Here is a 16,645-nt window from a genome sequence, read left to right as displayed (position 1 = left end):
GTTACAATTAAAAATCATCTATAAAAAATCACATAATACATTACTTGCTCTTCTATATTCATAAAAAATGGATATACAAAAGGGTAATGAGATAAAAAAAATGGCTAAATATTAAATAATTATTGCACTACCTAAGTGAGACAAAATATTTTTTTTCTTTAAGAATAAGAAAAGATATGAAAAAAATGAGGACATAAATAATAAGTTTCTGTTTTAAGTTTTTTTTATTCAATAACAGAAGAAATCAGGTAAAGATGAGATATGAGTACAATAAGTAAAAAAACTCAAAAAACAATGTGAAAAGAAAATACAAATTATCTTAAAAATTTTATTTTATTATATTCAAATTTATATTGTATTATTTATTAACATTAAATGTTGTACTTTATAAAAGAAATAAAAAAATACCTAATTTAATTTTCATTAATTTTTGGTATACTGTTATCTAATTTAAAGTGATAACTATAATTTAAAAATTTTAAAAATATATATAATTTAAAAATTCTAAATATATATAATTTTAAAAAATTAAAAAAATTGGAGGGGGCCGAGGCACCTCCCTGCCCCATCGTGGCTCCGCCATTGCTTCAACGGGTCCCAGTGAAGTCCATCCTGACTATGTTGAAGACCACGATGACCACCTCCTTTCTTGAAGTTCGTCTCCAATGTGAGATAAATTAATTCACATGTAAAACTATTTTTTTAACTTGTACATTCCGTTCTATTTGCTACATTTTGTGCTACCTAATTTATTTTAGTTATTTCATTACTTTTGTAGGTCATACACTTCACCCACTCCAAGCCCACCATCTTCAAGCCCAATGGAACCTACTTTTGAAACGCTATGTAATATTTAGAAACACTTTTTGGTTAGGTCTTTATGCAATTATATGTCATTTTGAAATTTGTAGAGGCATTACAATGCACTCTTTTTTGGTTTAATGGGCTAAACTTGTTTATTTCCAAACATATGTTTGTCATTTGGAATTTGTAGAACCATAGTCTCTTATAATGTGGGTTGAAGTTGTTTATTTCTAGACATATCTTTGAATCTTAAATGGTATAATTAATTTTGAGTCTTCTCAGGTTATTGAGTTATTGAATACTAAGTTGTATTTGGTGTAAATGATTTTGAATTTGGAATGGTATAATGGATGTTGAAATTTGGATCTATAATTTTTTATGTGATTGCATATTGAGTTGTATGTGGTATAATTTTGGGTATTTGGTCTTGTTTGGCAGATATGCATATTTTTAGATTTTGGTTTCCGTTATTTTAAATTGAACGCACAGTAACAAGCAATGGTTAGCGTGAGCTTGGAAACGGCCAAGCCGTTGCTACAAGATAAATAATTAAAAAAAAAAGTTAAAGTGGGCCAAGAAATGGCTAGGCCGTCTCTAATTAATAAATTAATTTAAAAAATTAAGTTAGCATGGCCTAAAGACGGCCAAACCCACGCTACCTAATAAATTAATTTTTTAAAAAAAAAAACATTTCATGAGGGTTATGTGGAAGCTAATACCACACTACAAAATATATTATTAACAAAAAGTTAGCATGCGTTTACAAATGGTTTAACCGACTCTACTCATCATAATAATTTTAAAAAAATATATTTATAAAGGACATGGCCATTGCAAGTTTTTATTTTAAATTAATAGAGATGGTGGTGCCAGGTAGTTGGGACGCAAAAATGAAGCTACACAAAAAATGAGAATTGCCTTTGAATGGGTCTGACCGTATCTAATTTGCTTCCAATTGTTAAAGCGCACTCAAATATTGAAAAGCTTACTTGTACATGGCAAGGGTCGAAAACTCATTGACACATTAGCGTTTGCTTCTTTACTTTGGGGTGGGTTTTATTGGGACTCTAATCATGACTTTTCTTGTAGTGCTACATCAATCAATGTCACACACTAAGTCACATAAAAAAATATAAAATGAGAGTCAAATTGTGGGAATCAAAATATGATTTTCCCCTGTGTTATTATTGTATCCTAACAAAAATTTATAATTTTAGTATAAATGGAATGAAAGTGATGTTAAGAGTATGTCATTTTAAAGATTAGATATTTCAATCCAAGATTCGGTCCATAAAATAAATCATCCTAACAAAAAAAACCGTACTTGGTAATCTACGCACACATCAAATGAACCAAAGTGTTAACGAATTTTGGTCAAAAGGACAGAGGTGTTTTTGTCGTGAGAGATTGACAATTAGATTATATTACTGCAATTCTGGTTTCTCTAGCAGGGAACAAAAAACAAAATACCAGTTACACTCTTTAACACGCACCACCTTGTTAGTTGATTCATGATTATTTTATTTGTTTGTTTAAAAGATTTATGATTAAACTATTTTATGCAGAATTTTTCTAATTAAATAATTTTAAATATATTATTTTTGGAATTTAAATATAAGTCTAAATCTTACGTTAATAAAAAAATTGAACATAAAAAATGAAAATTTATGATCTTATTGTCTTAAAGTTTTGAGTTAAGAGATGTGTAAATTCTTTATGTATGAATTAGATTCATATTTCATTAATATTGTATGAGTAATGTTTTCTCGAAACACCCGCATAAGATATGATGCTAAAATTAAGGCATGCATTTCACGTACGGAGTTTCTCAGTCAAACGAGAATGTGGTTCCATTTTCTGTCTTTCTACCAAAGACCCTTTTTCTGTCTCTTGTGGACGTGTGTGTATATATATATGTGTCCTACACCTACACCCTTGAGTATTGGCAACTAAGTGTATTGATTAATTTCACCAAAAGAGGAAGAGTTATAAAAGGGTTCGATAAAAATTGTGAATGTTGTATCATGGATGAAGCTAAAAGAATGGAAGAAGGGTTCAGCACTCCGCATAATGGTGATGGAGATTCCATTGAACAAATAGTGGAGCAAGAGCAACCATCGGTGAAGCAAAAGACAAAAAGAGTTGCAACCCTTGATGCATTTAGGGGTCTCACCATAGTGGTTAGTGTTACATAATTTGTAATTAAAGGATGGTTTATGTATATGAGTATGATTGTGTTACCTATGCTAAATGTGCAGGTGATGGTACTAGTAGATGATGCTGGTGGAGCTTATCCACACATTGATCACTCCCCTTGGAATGGATGTACATTGGCTGATTTCGTTATGCCTTTCTTTCTTTTCATTGTTGGAGTTGCTATAGCTCTCGCACTCAAGGTCTTCAAGAGGCTTGTTTTTTCTTTTTCTACTACATCCAATAGTCTTATATCATTTAAGAATTTCGTCACGATTTTGTTTTGATCTCTATTCCTGAACGATCCGAGACTATTGAACGTTTCGAAACATTTCTGAATGATATTGTTATAAGATGTTGTGTATGGTTGGCTCTTGTTTCATTTCTAATTTTGTGGTTTAAACTTGTGAAAACACAGAGAATCCCCAAGGTTAGGGATGCTGTGAAGAAGATAATCCTTAGGACACTGAAACTTCTCTTCTGGGGAGTTCTTTTGCAAGGTAACAAAACTTCTCTAGCTCACTTTTTTAAGGTATTTAGTGCACAAGACTAAACTCAAACTTGACAACAGAGATTTTGATTTTGATTTTGAAGTTGTAGAGGTACTAGACCATTTGCCAATAAATGAAACTTTGAAGCATATATTTAATTTACCATTAATGCCACAGAAATTTCAGTAGGACCATCAATGCATATCATGCAAACCCATCTCTTTTTGTTATTCATTGTAATTGAATTCAATTACAGTACATGTGGTAAACAATTTACAATAATAACTCACATACTTCAACCACCAGAGTTAGATTATTCACAGCATTGATGAATTGGACTCGCAGGTGGATATTCTCATGCACCTGATGATCTCTCATATGGAGTTGACATGAGATTTATACGATGGTGTGGCATTCTCCAGGTTTGGACGAACCTAATTTAATAGGATTGAATACTTCTAGTTCTTGAATTTTGATGTAAAAATGAATTTTTTTCCAATTCCAAACTTGAATATATTTGAGTTCACAGAGTTAAAAAATGAATTAACATAATCTTTTTAATCCAACCATATCAACTTTTTTTATTATGTTAAACAGAGTTTTAAATTGTCATTTGAATTTAAATGTGTCAAATAAAATAAACAACTCAAACGTCATCATAAAATATCGTTTAACTCACAAAAAATTTAACATAAAAAAAATTATTCATTTTTAAAGTTTGAAGATCAAACTACGTTAAAATTTGAGATTATAACAAATTTTAATTTTACATCCAAACTTAAATATTAAAAACATATTTAACTCAAATTAATACAGGCCGACAACATAAATTCCATTATGATAAATTTGAACAACTCAGTTCTTGAGTAACCATGATTCTGCATATTGTGTGTATTCAGAGAATAGCCCTTGTATACTGTGTTGTTGCGCTGATAGAGACATACACCACCAAGCTTAGACCCTCTTCCCTGAAGCCGGGACAGCTTTCCATTTTTAGTGCTTATCAATGGCAATGGTGAGGAAAGCAACATATTTCATTCTCAAAAACCACACTGCAATGTTTAAAGTTTAATTACATTCTTTGCTATGACTTATGGCAGACATATTTGTGTTACATAGGTTTGGTGGGTTTGTGGCCTTTGTGATTTACATGGTTACAACCTTGAGCCTCTACGTTCCAGATTGGAGTTTCGTGGATTATAACAGCCAGGAAGCAAAGAGATACACAGTACAAACATAATCTCTGTCTAGATACTAATATTGTTTTACTAGGTTTATGTTGTTTTGTTGATGCGAGTTTCCTGATTGTAGATCCAATGTGGAATGCGAGGACACCTAGGTCCTGCATGTAACGCTGTTGGCTACGTAGATAGACAGGTTTGGGGCGTTAATCATCTCTATTCCCAGCCTGTTTGGACACGCTCAAAGGTCAGTTTACTCCGAGTTAACCATAAGTTTAAGTTCAAGTCCCGCATCGGGTAAAATTATGGAAGAACAACTATATAAAAAAATTTTACACGTTCCTCAAGATATTTGTATGAATTCTTCTCATATGAATAATCAATGATGTATTTTTTTACCAAAACATTTTACAGGAATGCACACTAAGTTCTCCAGCTGAAGGCCCATTCCTTAAAAACGCTCCATCATGGTGTCGTGCTCCTTTTGAACCGGAGGGCTTGTTGAGGTTTATCCCCATACATTGATATATTCGTTAATTCTTTAACTAACATTAATGTTTTTAACGTAATATTAATATTTATTTACTATTCTGTAGTTTAGTTGATATGTTGATTATATGAATAAAATTAATTTGAATCGGAAAATAAAATTAATAATCAATAATTAATTTGAAAATATTTTGAAATTGTTCTGTTCTTCTCTATGTGTATAGTTCCATATCAGCTATCCTCTCTGGTGTCATTGGCATCCACTATGGGCATGTCTTGATTCACTTCAAGGTTACACACTTAACGCAATAATGTCTCATACCTTCTTCTACTTGTTCACACACTAAGTTTTTCTCTTGTAAATTTGTACTTGTTCTCAGGGTCATTCCGAAAGGCTCAAGCAATGGCTCTCACTAGGGTTTGTCTTATTCACCATAGGCCTCATCCTTCATTTTACTCATGGTAAGACTAATACATGTCACATATCTTATGATTTTAAATCCCCAACTATAAATATATATGTATATTTATTTGGTGAAAATATGTGACAAAAGATTTGAATATGGCAGCAATCCCAATCAACAAGCAACTATACAGCTTGAGCTATGTTTGTTTCACAGCTGGGGCAGCTGGAATTGTCTTTTCTGTACTCTACTTGCTGGTAAATATATTAATCTGATTGCTTAATTTCAGATGTTAGTTATTTTCCTAACTTATAGTTCCATTTCATAATGATTCTTATATAGTATTTCTGAAAAATGAAACAGATAGATGTTTGGAAGCTTCGTACTCCATTCTTGCTCTTGGAATGGATTGGAATGAATGCAATGCTGGTGTTTGTTATGGCAGCACAGGGCATCTTTGCAGCATTTGTAAATGGATGGTATTACAAGGATCCAGATAACTCACTAGTAAGAACCTTATCTTTTCACTTTAATTCACCAATCATATCTTTCTAACTTGTTTTCAGATAAAGCATGTTTTTTAAGTTCCTATATTTTTCTGTCTTCTGTCATAATCAGTCTTACTCGTTAGATTTCACAAATCTTGATTTTGAGGTTATCTTTTTATATTTGGTAAATTTCATCACAGATAGAAAAGATAAGATAGGATGAATAATGAAATTCACTAAACATGGAGAGTAAAACTATTATTTTTAAAATATTAAAATTGTTCGATATCTCAAATCTAGAGAAAGATTTTTTAGTAATTTGATCTTAGATAAATATTTAATGAGTTCTTTATATTTGATGAGTCTCTTATATTTGTTTTTTATTTAATTTAGTTCTTATTTTTTAGAAAAATTCAGTATGATGTCTTATGTTAAATTGACATTAACGTTACTTAGAAGTATCGTTTTTAAATATCTAGATTTATCTCGTGTCAAAATCTAGATATCTTTTATTTTAAAACTCTTCTGAATTTGACATATGACACCTTTCAAGTTAAAATAACCTAAATTTTAATATTGGTCAGACTCGGATTTTGATACGGATACTTTCCGATAACATTATCATCAATTTAATGAATTGAGTATTTTTTTTTTACTCAATTAAATCACTTTAAAAAAATAAGTACTTGAGTCAAAAATAAAAATATAAAGACCAAAACAAATTAAAAATCTCAATGTATAGATAAAATTATTAATTAAGTTTAAGATAAATATATAATATACAAGTAAGTAGATATGTTATTTGAATTACTTTTATAATCTATTTCATAAGTTAGATTTGACGAAGAAGTGGCTAGAATCGCTGACAATTTTGATGGCATATGAAAACCATGAATCAGGTAAACTGGATTGAGAATCATGTGTTTATCAATGTTTGGCATTCAGAGAGGTTGGGAACTCTGTTATATGTCATATTTGCAGAAATCACTTTCTGGGGTGTGGTGGCTGGCATCTTCCACAAATTGGGAATATACTGGAAAGTCTAGTTATCTATAATTACACAATCAACCATGTTGAATTCTTCTTTGCAATCATTGGTGGTTTAAATTGGTCACTCTATAATTCAAAAAGAGATAATAATGCAACCCCTCTTTGTTTTTCTTTTCGGTATCATTCATCTCATTGTGGATGGACCCTGCAATCATTCACAACTTCTTTGCACTACTTGCCAAACTCACTCTATAAAATTGGTGACTTGGTAATTTCTTACCTTTTAATGAACCAGTTCCACAAGCAAAATATGAACGCAGGGCACCAAAATATCTACCACAAGCATCAAAATAATCATTTCATTTGTATCATTGCACATGGAGCTTCAATATGATAATGACATTTCAAAACAAAAACAAAAATTAAAATCCAAAAATATCGGTTTCACCGGATTTTTTTTATTCTCATATCTATCCAAATTATATATATCGTATACTTATATCAAAAGGAAGTGCTAAAATACCCACATGTCAATATTATAGTGCTTGTTTTTAATCAGTTTATGAATTTAATTCAACCGAAACAAATATAATTGAGTTCTTGGTGTTTTGATTAACAATTCTTAGATCTTCAATCTAGAATATGATAAAAGCTAGCCGATTTTAAATGAAACAATCAATTTCAATTAACGATATTATATAAAAATATTATGTTTAATTTTTTATTGTTACTAAAATATCATTTCGTTTAATGAAAATAAATAGGTGGGAGTTGTATTTTGTATAGATTAGCTTAAAATTTCATAAATTTGAAAAGAGCATTAATTAATAATAAATAGTAGATAACAATGATTTGAAAAGCAACAAAGTATGATTTAATACATATAATATCAAAAAACTCTAAAAGGCTCATGTAACACTCCGGAACCAGTGTTACCTTAATAAGGTATTTAGCCACAGTTCAACAATGCATCTAGTTTAAACGGAATCAAGTGTATCGTATAACACTTGTATATATATTAGATATCAAGAGCAAAACAAAATGTCATACTCATGTGCATTTCATTTCGTCCTTTACCGTATTTAAAATTTTACAAAAAGTTGGTGTACTGGACCTGGTCAACTTAACCATATAAATGACAACTCTCACATATATGCCAGAAACAACCCAAGTACACGACTTGGGCCAGCATAGATTCATACTCATAACTGAATAAAGGCTAAAGTAACAACAAAGCGGACAACCTAGGACAGTATACGACCGAGGACGACATCCGACAAGTCAAGAAGTAAACGGATCAGACCGCGCTTGAAGACTTAGTAAAATGAAAGCCCTTGCGTTCAATAGGCCTTAACGGCCTGGGTTAGGGCCCAGGCCCATTCACAGCCCAAGCTAGAGCCCAAGTCAAGGCCCGGCCCACGGGAGAACCAGACATCATTAATGCTCTATAAATACGCGTGGACCCCAGTAATTAAAGGTACGCATTCATTAATCACTGATTTGACTTTTTGAGAGTTTTGACTCACTTGAGCTTCAGAGTCCCTTCTGCAGGTCACCCCTCCTGGGTCCAAACCGATATGTACCAACCAGGAAGAGACCAACTGAGGAGATAGCGGACTACATGGGTAAGGTGACGCTTGTGCCTAACTTATCTTGTTTATTCTCTGCAGGAACAGTTGGTAAGGTAATACATAAAAGTTTTAAGAGGAACAAAGCCTTAATAATTATCTATCAGTAAACTGGTTAAAAAAAATATTTATGCTGATTTCAGAATCTATAAAAAAATATTTATGTCAATTTCAGAATCTATATAGATTACAAAGGGTATATAAAGTTTTCAATTTTTATACCGGTTAAAACCAGAACTAGTATAGAAAGTATTGGGTTATTTTTCATGCACAACATGGCATCTAACATCTCCTTCACCCAAAAAAGCTCTAATATCACTACACATCTCCTTCCTCTTCTAATTTTTTCAAAGGGTATTTTCTTTCTAGTCATAGAACCACACATAAAGAGCTTTGGGCACCAGCACAGTGTTGCATCCACTAGAAATGGTAAGATAAAACAAACACCACAAAAAAATAAATGGTAAGATAACTTGAAGAATGACATACCTACATATACACAATCATAATGACATATACAATTATAAAGCAACAAGCATACATATCACCATACATACAAGAAAACCACTACAACACACATTTACTCCATGCATCTATGACTCGCTTTCGAAAGATTAAGAGCGTAGAATTAGACATCGAGGACCTTACACCAACTTAGTCGACCTTTTTTTGGGATTTGACTCGATCAACCTTTAGCTTAGGCTGACTTAGTGGACAATTGGCCAAAGCTAACTCTATTAAAATTTGACTTGGGCTAACTCGGTCAAATTTCGGCCTAGGTCGACTCGACTTAACCTTCTGCCAACCTATTTGGCTCAACCTTCAACCCGATCTGATTCGACTTGAACTTTGATCCAAGACATCTCCGCTTGAACTACGACCTATACCAACTTCGCTTGTCTTACAGTCATGGCTCACTTGTCTAGATCTTTAGCTTTGGTCGACTTATCTCAATCTTTAGCCTAGACAAACACATCTTGACTTTCAATCTAGACCAACTTAACTTGATTCTTCAACCCGACACGACTCGGATTAATCTTTAGCTTGGGTAGACTCGACTTTACCTAGGTCGATTATGCTCGACCTTGACCCTAGGTTGACTTGGTTCGACCTGATCCTTAACCACCTTAAGTCAACTTAGACGCACCTTAATTTTGGATTCTCAAAATCCAAAAAGTGATCCAATCTAAACCCACTCCAAATCCAATTAAGAAGGTTTGATTTAAAATCCAAAAATATAGATTTGGATGTGAGATAAATCCATTTAAATGGATTGGAAGTAGGCAATAGCTTCTCGCACCCCCTCAAATTTCAACCTACTCCCCCTCAAATATTTGAAATGACAAAAATGACCTTATGAGTTTTGAAATTTAACCTTAACTTCTTCACTCTACCCTTTTGAAAATTAAAAGTTTGTGGTTCACATTCAGTGTCCCTAAAATCCCTAGTCACATAATGTAGTCACACTTGTTCACAACCTGAAACCCTGCATTTGAAAACATGGTGGTAGGTTAGTTATTCTTATGTATGGATTCTCCAACATCCATTTTGTTAAGTTGATAAAAAAAATTCAAGGTTTTTTACCACAACTCTGGTACCAATAGAATAATTGTGTTGATCAAACATTACTTCACATAAGCAAAATCATGTTTAGGTAATACAATTTTTTAATAATGAAGTTGTATCATACGAACACAACTTATTTATATAAGTAAGTTTTTAAAGGCTTAATTACTCGGATGATCCTCACTTTGGTAGGGGTGTGTCAATTTAGTCTCCGCTTATAAAAAAGTTTCAATTGCGTCCTAACTTTTGAAAAATTATCTCAATTAGGTCATTTTTAAAAAAAATTACTAACATGTTAACGACATGTCATGTATTAATATGTGATTTTTTTTAATTTTTTTAAAATTTTTAAATTGTTCTTTTGCAAAAAAATTTGTTTCCACGTGTCATATCCTTGGTATGACACATGGCATTATTAGTTCCACGTGGCAGGACAATGCCACGTGTCACTGCCATTATGAAATGTTTGATTTCAAATTAATCCATATATATATATATATATATATATATATATATATATGTATATATATATATATATGTATATATATATATATATATATTATTCAATTTAATCCCTACTAATGTCACTTTGATTTAATTTTGTCCCAATTTTTTTTAATAATTGAAATTTGTTTTTTTAATCCATTTTTTTCATAAGATTAAAATTAATTATGTCTAAATATTTTTACAAAATTTTGTGTTGATATTATATTAAAATTGAGTGGTAAATGAAATTATTAACAAAATATGGGTTAATAATATACATAATGTAATATGTTAAAAAGTCATTTTTAATAAAAAAAATATTAGTATAACATTCATACAAATAATAAATTTGGTCTCAAATTGGAGAGAGACAATATTGTTCTATTTTGAAAAAAAAAGTAATGAATAACAAAACATGAGTTAATAATATACAATAATATAATATGTTAAAAATTAATTTTTAATAAAAAAATATTATTATAACATTTATATAAATAATAAATTTGATCTCAAAATGGAGAGATACAATATTGTTTAATCTTGAAAAAAAGTTGGGTGATTAAGAAAACATGAGTTTATAATACACAATAATGTAATATGTTAAAAAGTCATTTTTAATAAAAAAATATTAGTATAACGTTTATACAAATAATAAATTTGGTCTCAAATTGGAGAGAGACAATATTACTCTATTTTGAAAAAAAAAATAGGACTAAATTGAACCAAAAAAATAAAAGTATGGACTAAAATGAATCAAAGAGACATATATATGGACTAAGTTGAAATCAAGATACTTGGCAGTGGCACCGACACATGACATTGTCTTGTCACGTGACACTAACAGTGTCATCTGTCACACCATGGACCTGACAAGTAAGTGACAACAAAATCTTTTGTAAACAATTTTAAAATTTTTAAAAATTTAAAACAAATTCACAGATTTACACATGGTACATTGTTAATGTCGTTAGTAATTTTTTTTAAAGAAACCTAATTGAGGCATTTTTTCAAAAGTTGTGATGAAATTAAAATTTTCTTAAAAGCGGGACCAAATTGACATATTCCTACCAAAGTTGGGATCATCCGAGTAATTAAGTCTTTTTTAAAAAGTGTCCATTTCGATTAATTACCTTACTTTCATAAGTTTTCCTAAATTATATGAATGAGTTTATATAAAATTTTACCACAATATTTAATTATTTATAAACAGTTTAAGGTACACCAACCTACTTTTAATCAAAAAGGTTCCTTGAAAATTAGGAAAGAGAATGCTAACCAATGTTATGGATTCAAAGTCTAATTAATGAATATCGAATTTTACAAAGGTTCCTTGAAAATTAGGAAAGAGAATGCTAACCAGTGTTATGGATTCAAAGTCTAATTAATGAATATCGAATTTTGTAAAAGTTCATAGTTAATTGTGACATTAAATGAATTCTAACCTTAATAATTATGAAGAAGACTAACCCTTGCTCTTACCGCACTAGTTAAAGAATAATTAATGTACATTAGTTATATTATTTTTATATTGAAAGTTAGAATAATTAATTTCATTAATTAAAATAATATAAATGCATATAACAGATTTTATAAAAACAAAAATATTCTTTGAAATCTCTAAACAATCGAAATAAGCATTTTATAAATCCAATGAAATTTTAAATTGATACTTTATTTTTTTATTTTTTTTTTGTAAACTTTGTTAATGTTTAACACTATTTTAGATTGGTTTTTCTATTAATTTAAACTTTTTATGATTAATTATATTTAAATTTTTAACAACACTAAAATATAATTATTTTATTATTTAATTATTTTTTAATTTTATTAGAGAAATATTTATGGACATTTTTGTCTTTTAAATAAAATAAAACTAATGGTTAGCAAGACCCAATAATTATTGATACAATTTTACTTTGTTTTGAGAATATAAATGCTTGTGAGTGTTATACATCTTCAATTGATAATTTATTTGTTACACACAAAAAAAAAGTTAAAAATTAATTAAAGAATAAAATAGTTAAATTTTAATATTACTAAAACTTAAAATATTACTAAATGAAAAAATAAAACTTAAATTAACAAACAAATAATATTCTATTTTCTATTAATTAACTTTTTTTACATCTAATTATATTTTAATTTTTGTTAACATTAATTCAAATAAATTATGTTACGGTTTAACTATAAATTTTTATAAAATTTAATGTTCATTAATTATATCTTGAACAAGAAAATAGTTGCAAGTTTGCAGCATCCAATTACCAATATCCGTTGGCAAACGATACTTAAGAGTCGTTGTATATAAAGCAAGAAAATAATGAATTATCATAAATTTAAGATTTTCAAATTAGAGAAAAAAAAAATCCTAATTTCCTTTCTTTAATTGATATCTTGCTTGTAGGGACACCTTATCAACATTTCAACTAATTCAATCACTTATTTCTTCAATAATATATCTTCAAATTTGAATGTGATTTGGGTAATTAATATTTAAAACTATGTTAAGGTTAGAGATTTATTACAAGGACAGGTATAATAATCACCTTAAAATGTTACATTTAATTTTCATTTATAATTAAAAACCCTCAGCAAAACTCCCTTCTCCAAAGTCTTCTACTTGTTTCTGCCTTTTCATTTATATACAATAAGTTAGAATTATAGAAAAACTCAAAAGTATGGTGGCAAAACCACTTTAGCATACGACATATTTCACAATTACTCCTAACAACAACATATTAGACACAGCTATCTGTACACAGGTAGAGAGGATGATCTAATCCAAAGGATGCAATCAGAATATGGCAACCATGGGTTACTCCCAACCCATCACCATTTTCCAAACTCCCTCCTCAATCTTGTTCTTTGGAAAAGATAGCCCCTCCCCTTCATCAAGCAAGACTCTATAAACCTCCCACTCACGATCTCCAATTACGTGTCTTCCAACTTTAGCCTGTTATGATAATGAACCACATGAAAGTATGTGAAATCTAGTAAAACTGAAGTGTCTGCTTGTGTCGGATATCACATCTCAGCCAAAAATAAAACCAAGTTATAATATATAAGTAGGGACAAACCTCAATTTACTAAGCCGGTTTTGTATTAAGATAAGGTCTGTCCCCACTTATATTCTATAAACTATAGTTTGATTTATCTCCAACCGTTTGTGAGCAAAGAACATGATTCAAGAAAGTGGGAAGTTATGACATGGAGGAAATTCAAATTATGAGTTCTCTAAACAGTAGGATGTGTGTTAAGATCAGTGATTACCGAAAAGATGCAAATGCCTAGCATTTTGAGTGCAAGAGTGATATCATAGAAAACAAGAGGCCGGCCCTTGCCAGATAACTCCACCGGATTTGCGACCAGAAGCTCGGTATCCGGGCCCCTACTCACAATGGTTACTCTGAGTGGTCGAAATAGTTCCATTCTAAGGCGTGATGACAATGAATTCTGCTTGTGTGGGTCAACAATCTTTTTGCCATCTGCTTGCATGATGAACAAGTCAATCTCACATTTCCCTCTAGGTTTTGTAGTGAAACGCCCATAAGAAATCTGGTTGAAGGAAAAATAAGGTTGTACCCCTTAGGATGCTAAAGATGATCAAGTATATGTATGCCAGTGTTCATGAAGCGTAGAAAAACAAAGGCAAATAGCCTCAGTAGGAAGAAAGTGAAATTTCATTTTTTGGTAATATGAGTACAAAAGCTACAAATTCAAGATGAAATGGAGTCTAGTGTCTGCTGACAAATCAATTTATAGCAGCATAAAATCAACTCTAAGAATTGTAGTATTATAAAGATTTCAAATTTCTGTACCTGAATGTTGTAGTCTTTCAGAGTTCTCATGATGTCATAAAGTAGACCTTTGTGATCTTGGCACATAATTTGGACAAGGGTGTGAGCAGGACTAAGCGTATTGTCCATCATTACAGAAACATAATCTGACCTCAGAGTTCCTCCCCGAGCCGAATCGGGCAATTCCAAATCAAAGGCATCTTCTGTGATTGCAGTTGGAAGTAATGGAGATGCCTGGGTACAAGCTGTAATTTCTGGGCCAACCAAATCTATGTCAATAGAAATGATGGCATCCCCCAAAATCTCTGTTAGATGTTCAATTGTTTCGTCCTTTCTCTTCTTTGTGTGTAGAAGTTCTCTGATATGGATGCAAGATTAAGGAATAAACTCTCAAAGGGGATGAAAATGAAATTTTCATCAAATGGGACATATCATCAAATAAACTTTCATTCTCATATAAAAAACATTGGGAAATTGGAGTTCAAGTGATTAATTTCCTTTTCATCTCCAAACCATGTATGTTAATTTCGTTCAAAATGGCAAAAGTAATTTGCACACTGCAGTCTTAACAAATAGATCAAGAAGTTTCAACAGAAATCAACGAACAGCTAGAGGAAAGCAAATATAAAATGAAAACCTGGTATCTGTGATGAAAAACAGATCCATCACTTTGCCATCAGGTGTAGTAGATACCTTCACTTTCTTTATAGTAAGTTCTAACTCACAAAGAACCTCAGTAACATCTGCTACCATTATAAACACATTCAGTCATTTTGCTCTGTCTACCAGTTCCACAAAACATCAATGTCAAAATAACAATTTAAAAAAAAACAAAAATAACTTCCAATCAATGAATAGTAAGTGCACAATGAAGCTTTAGAATCAGAATAACATCAACCTATGGCCTTATCATAAAATGAAGCCCCAAAGTGTTGGTTCTTGATCTTAATACGCAAGGAGTTAAATAACGGTGTGCATTTGCAATTTCGACCATGGACTCACCAAAACGGCATCACAACCACAATTGAAAACACACCACAACACATTTCTCTACAATATCTTGCAATATCATGAATCAGTACGGCAGTTTAAAAACAGGCTTTTCAACAGAAACAATAAAGATTATCAACAGAAACAACAGAAACAATCCCAAAGCGTCCAATTGCTCAATCATCAAAAAGCAATACATCATACATGTAGAGTGCAAAAAAACTCATGACTTAAATTCCGAAAATTACCATGCAAAAGCCCTTTCCGGTCATGACAGCAAAAATTCAAAAGAAAGACATCAGGGGGCTTGGAGGGCTGCAACTCAGATCGATAATAAGAGATTCCAGAAGCCGAGGAGCAAGAAGGACATGCCTCAATCAGCCTCGTCTTCAGCAAACTCCACCTCGTCTTGTGTTTCCCAACCACCCAGAAAACTATGTAGCACCATTTTCCATCCGTTGAAACATCTTCATTCCACAACATCAAAAAATTAAAAAAGAATCAGTTGAAGTTGAAATTAAAAAAATAAAAAAAGAGATTTTTATTAGATGGGTACCTCCTCTGAGTATGTTGAGACCAAAGAAAAGTATGATACGGCACAAATCACATCCCAGACCAGTTTTGTCAGGGCAATTGACAGTGAGAACAGTTGGGTCGCCGTCTTTTTGTGGTTGGCTTATGATCACCACGTCGTCGTAGAGTATGCCCATAGTAGAAATCTGGTTGTTGTTGTTGTGGATTTAGAAGGATGAGACCAAAAGTTTTATGTGTGTCGAAGTGTTTAAGGCTGTCTCTGCGGTTGGTGGTGTTGAAGAATCATTGTGGAGAAGTTAGGAGCCACCAACATATCCCGAAAACGAGACGAATGCCAGTTCTGCACTACAGCTACTGCTATCGCTGCAGCCTTTCAATATCATCACCGTTGGGTCAAAATTTTGTAACAATTTTTTCAATCTTATTTATTACGTTTAAAAAGTTTATGAATGTAAATATCATATTTACACTTCAGATTCTTATATTTATAATTAATTTAATTAATATCAAATATTTATTGAATAAATTTAACGTGATCTTTTTATTAAATTAGTATAATTTAAAATATGATCACGTTTTAGTATAGTAAAAGACTTAATTAATA

General features: G+C 31.1%; 2 protein-coding genes across 2 annotated transcripts; one reads left to right on the top strand and one right to left on the bottom strand.

The window, feature by feature from the left end:
• Positions 1–2,828: 2,828 nt before the first annotated feature.
• LOC114191147 (heparan-alpha-glucosaminide N-acetyltransferase-like) lies at positions 2,829–7,258 on the top strand. The gene is made up of 13 exons (XM_028080330.1): positions 2,829–2,984; positions 3,063–3,200; positions 3,416–3,497; positions 3,834–3,910; positions 4,388–4,497; positions 4,608–4,716; positions 4,800–4,916; positions 5,084–5,175; positions 5,383–5,449; positions 5,539–5,620; positions 5,728–5,819; positions 5,926–6,069; positions 6,950–7,258. Exons 1-13 carry the CDS (start codon positions 2,829–2,831, stop codon positions 7,094–7,096), a joined length of 1,413 nt encoding a protein of 470 aa, XP_027936131.1. The 3' UTR covers positions 7,097–7,258.
• A 5,996-nt stretch (positions 7,259–13,254) lies between these two features.
• On the bottom strand, positions 13,255–16,441 carry LOC114191937 (ACT domain-containing protein ACR10-like). The gene is made up of 6 exons (XM_028081391.1): positions 16,064–16,441; positions 15,756–15,974; positions 15,155–15,260; positions 14,539–14,875; positions 13,991–14,275; positions 13,255–13,673 (listed from the first exon to the last, which is right to left on the bottom strand). Exons 1-6 carry the CDS (start codon positions 16,215–16,217, stop codon positions 13,536–13,538), a joined length of 1,239 nt encoding a protein of 412 aa, XP_027937192.1. The 5' UTR covers positions 16,218–16,441; the 3' UTR covers positions 13,255–13,535.
• Positions 16,442–16,645: the final 204 nt, after the last annotated feature.

Source organism: Vigna unguiculata, chromosome 7, assembly GCF_004118075.2.
Source record: "Vigna unguiculata cultivar IT97K-499-35 chromosome 7, ASM411807v1, whole genome shotgun sequence".
Classification (NCBI taxonomy): Eukaryota; Viridiplantae; Streptophyta; class Magnoliopsida; order Fabales; family Fabaceae; genus Vigna; species Vigna unguiculata.
This window is presented reverse-complemented; position numbering and strand designations above follow the sequence as displayed.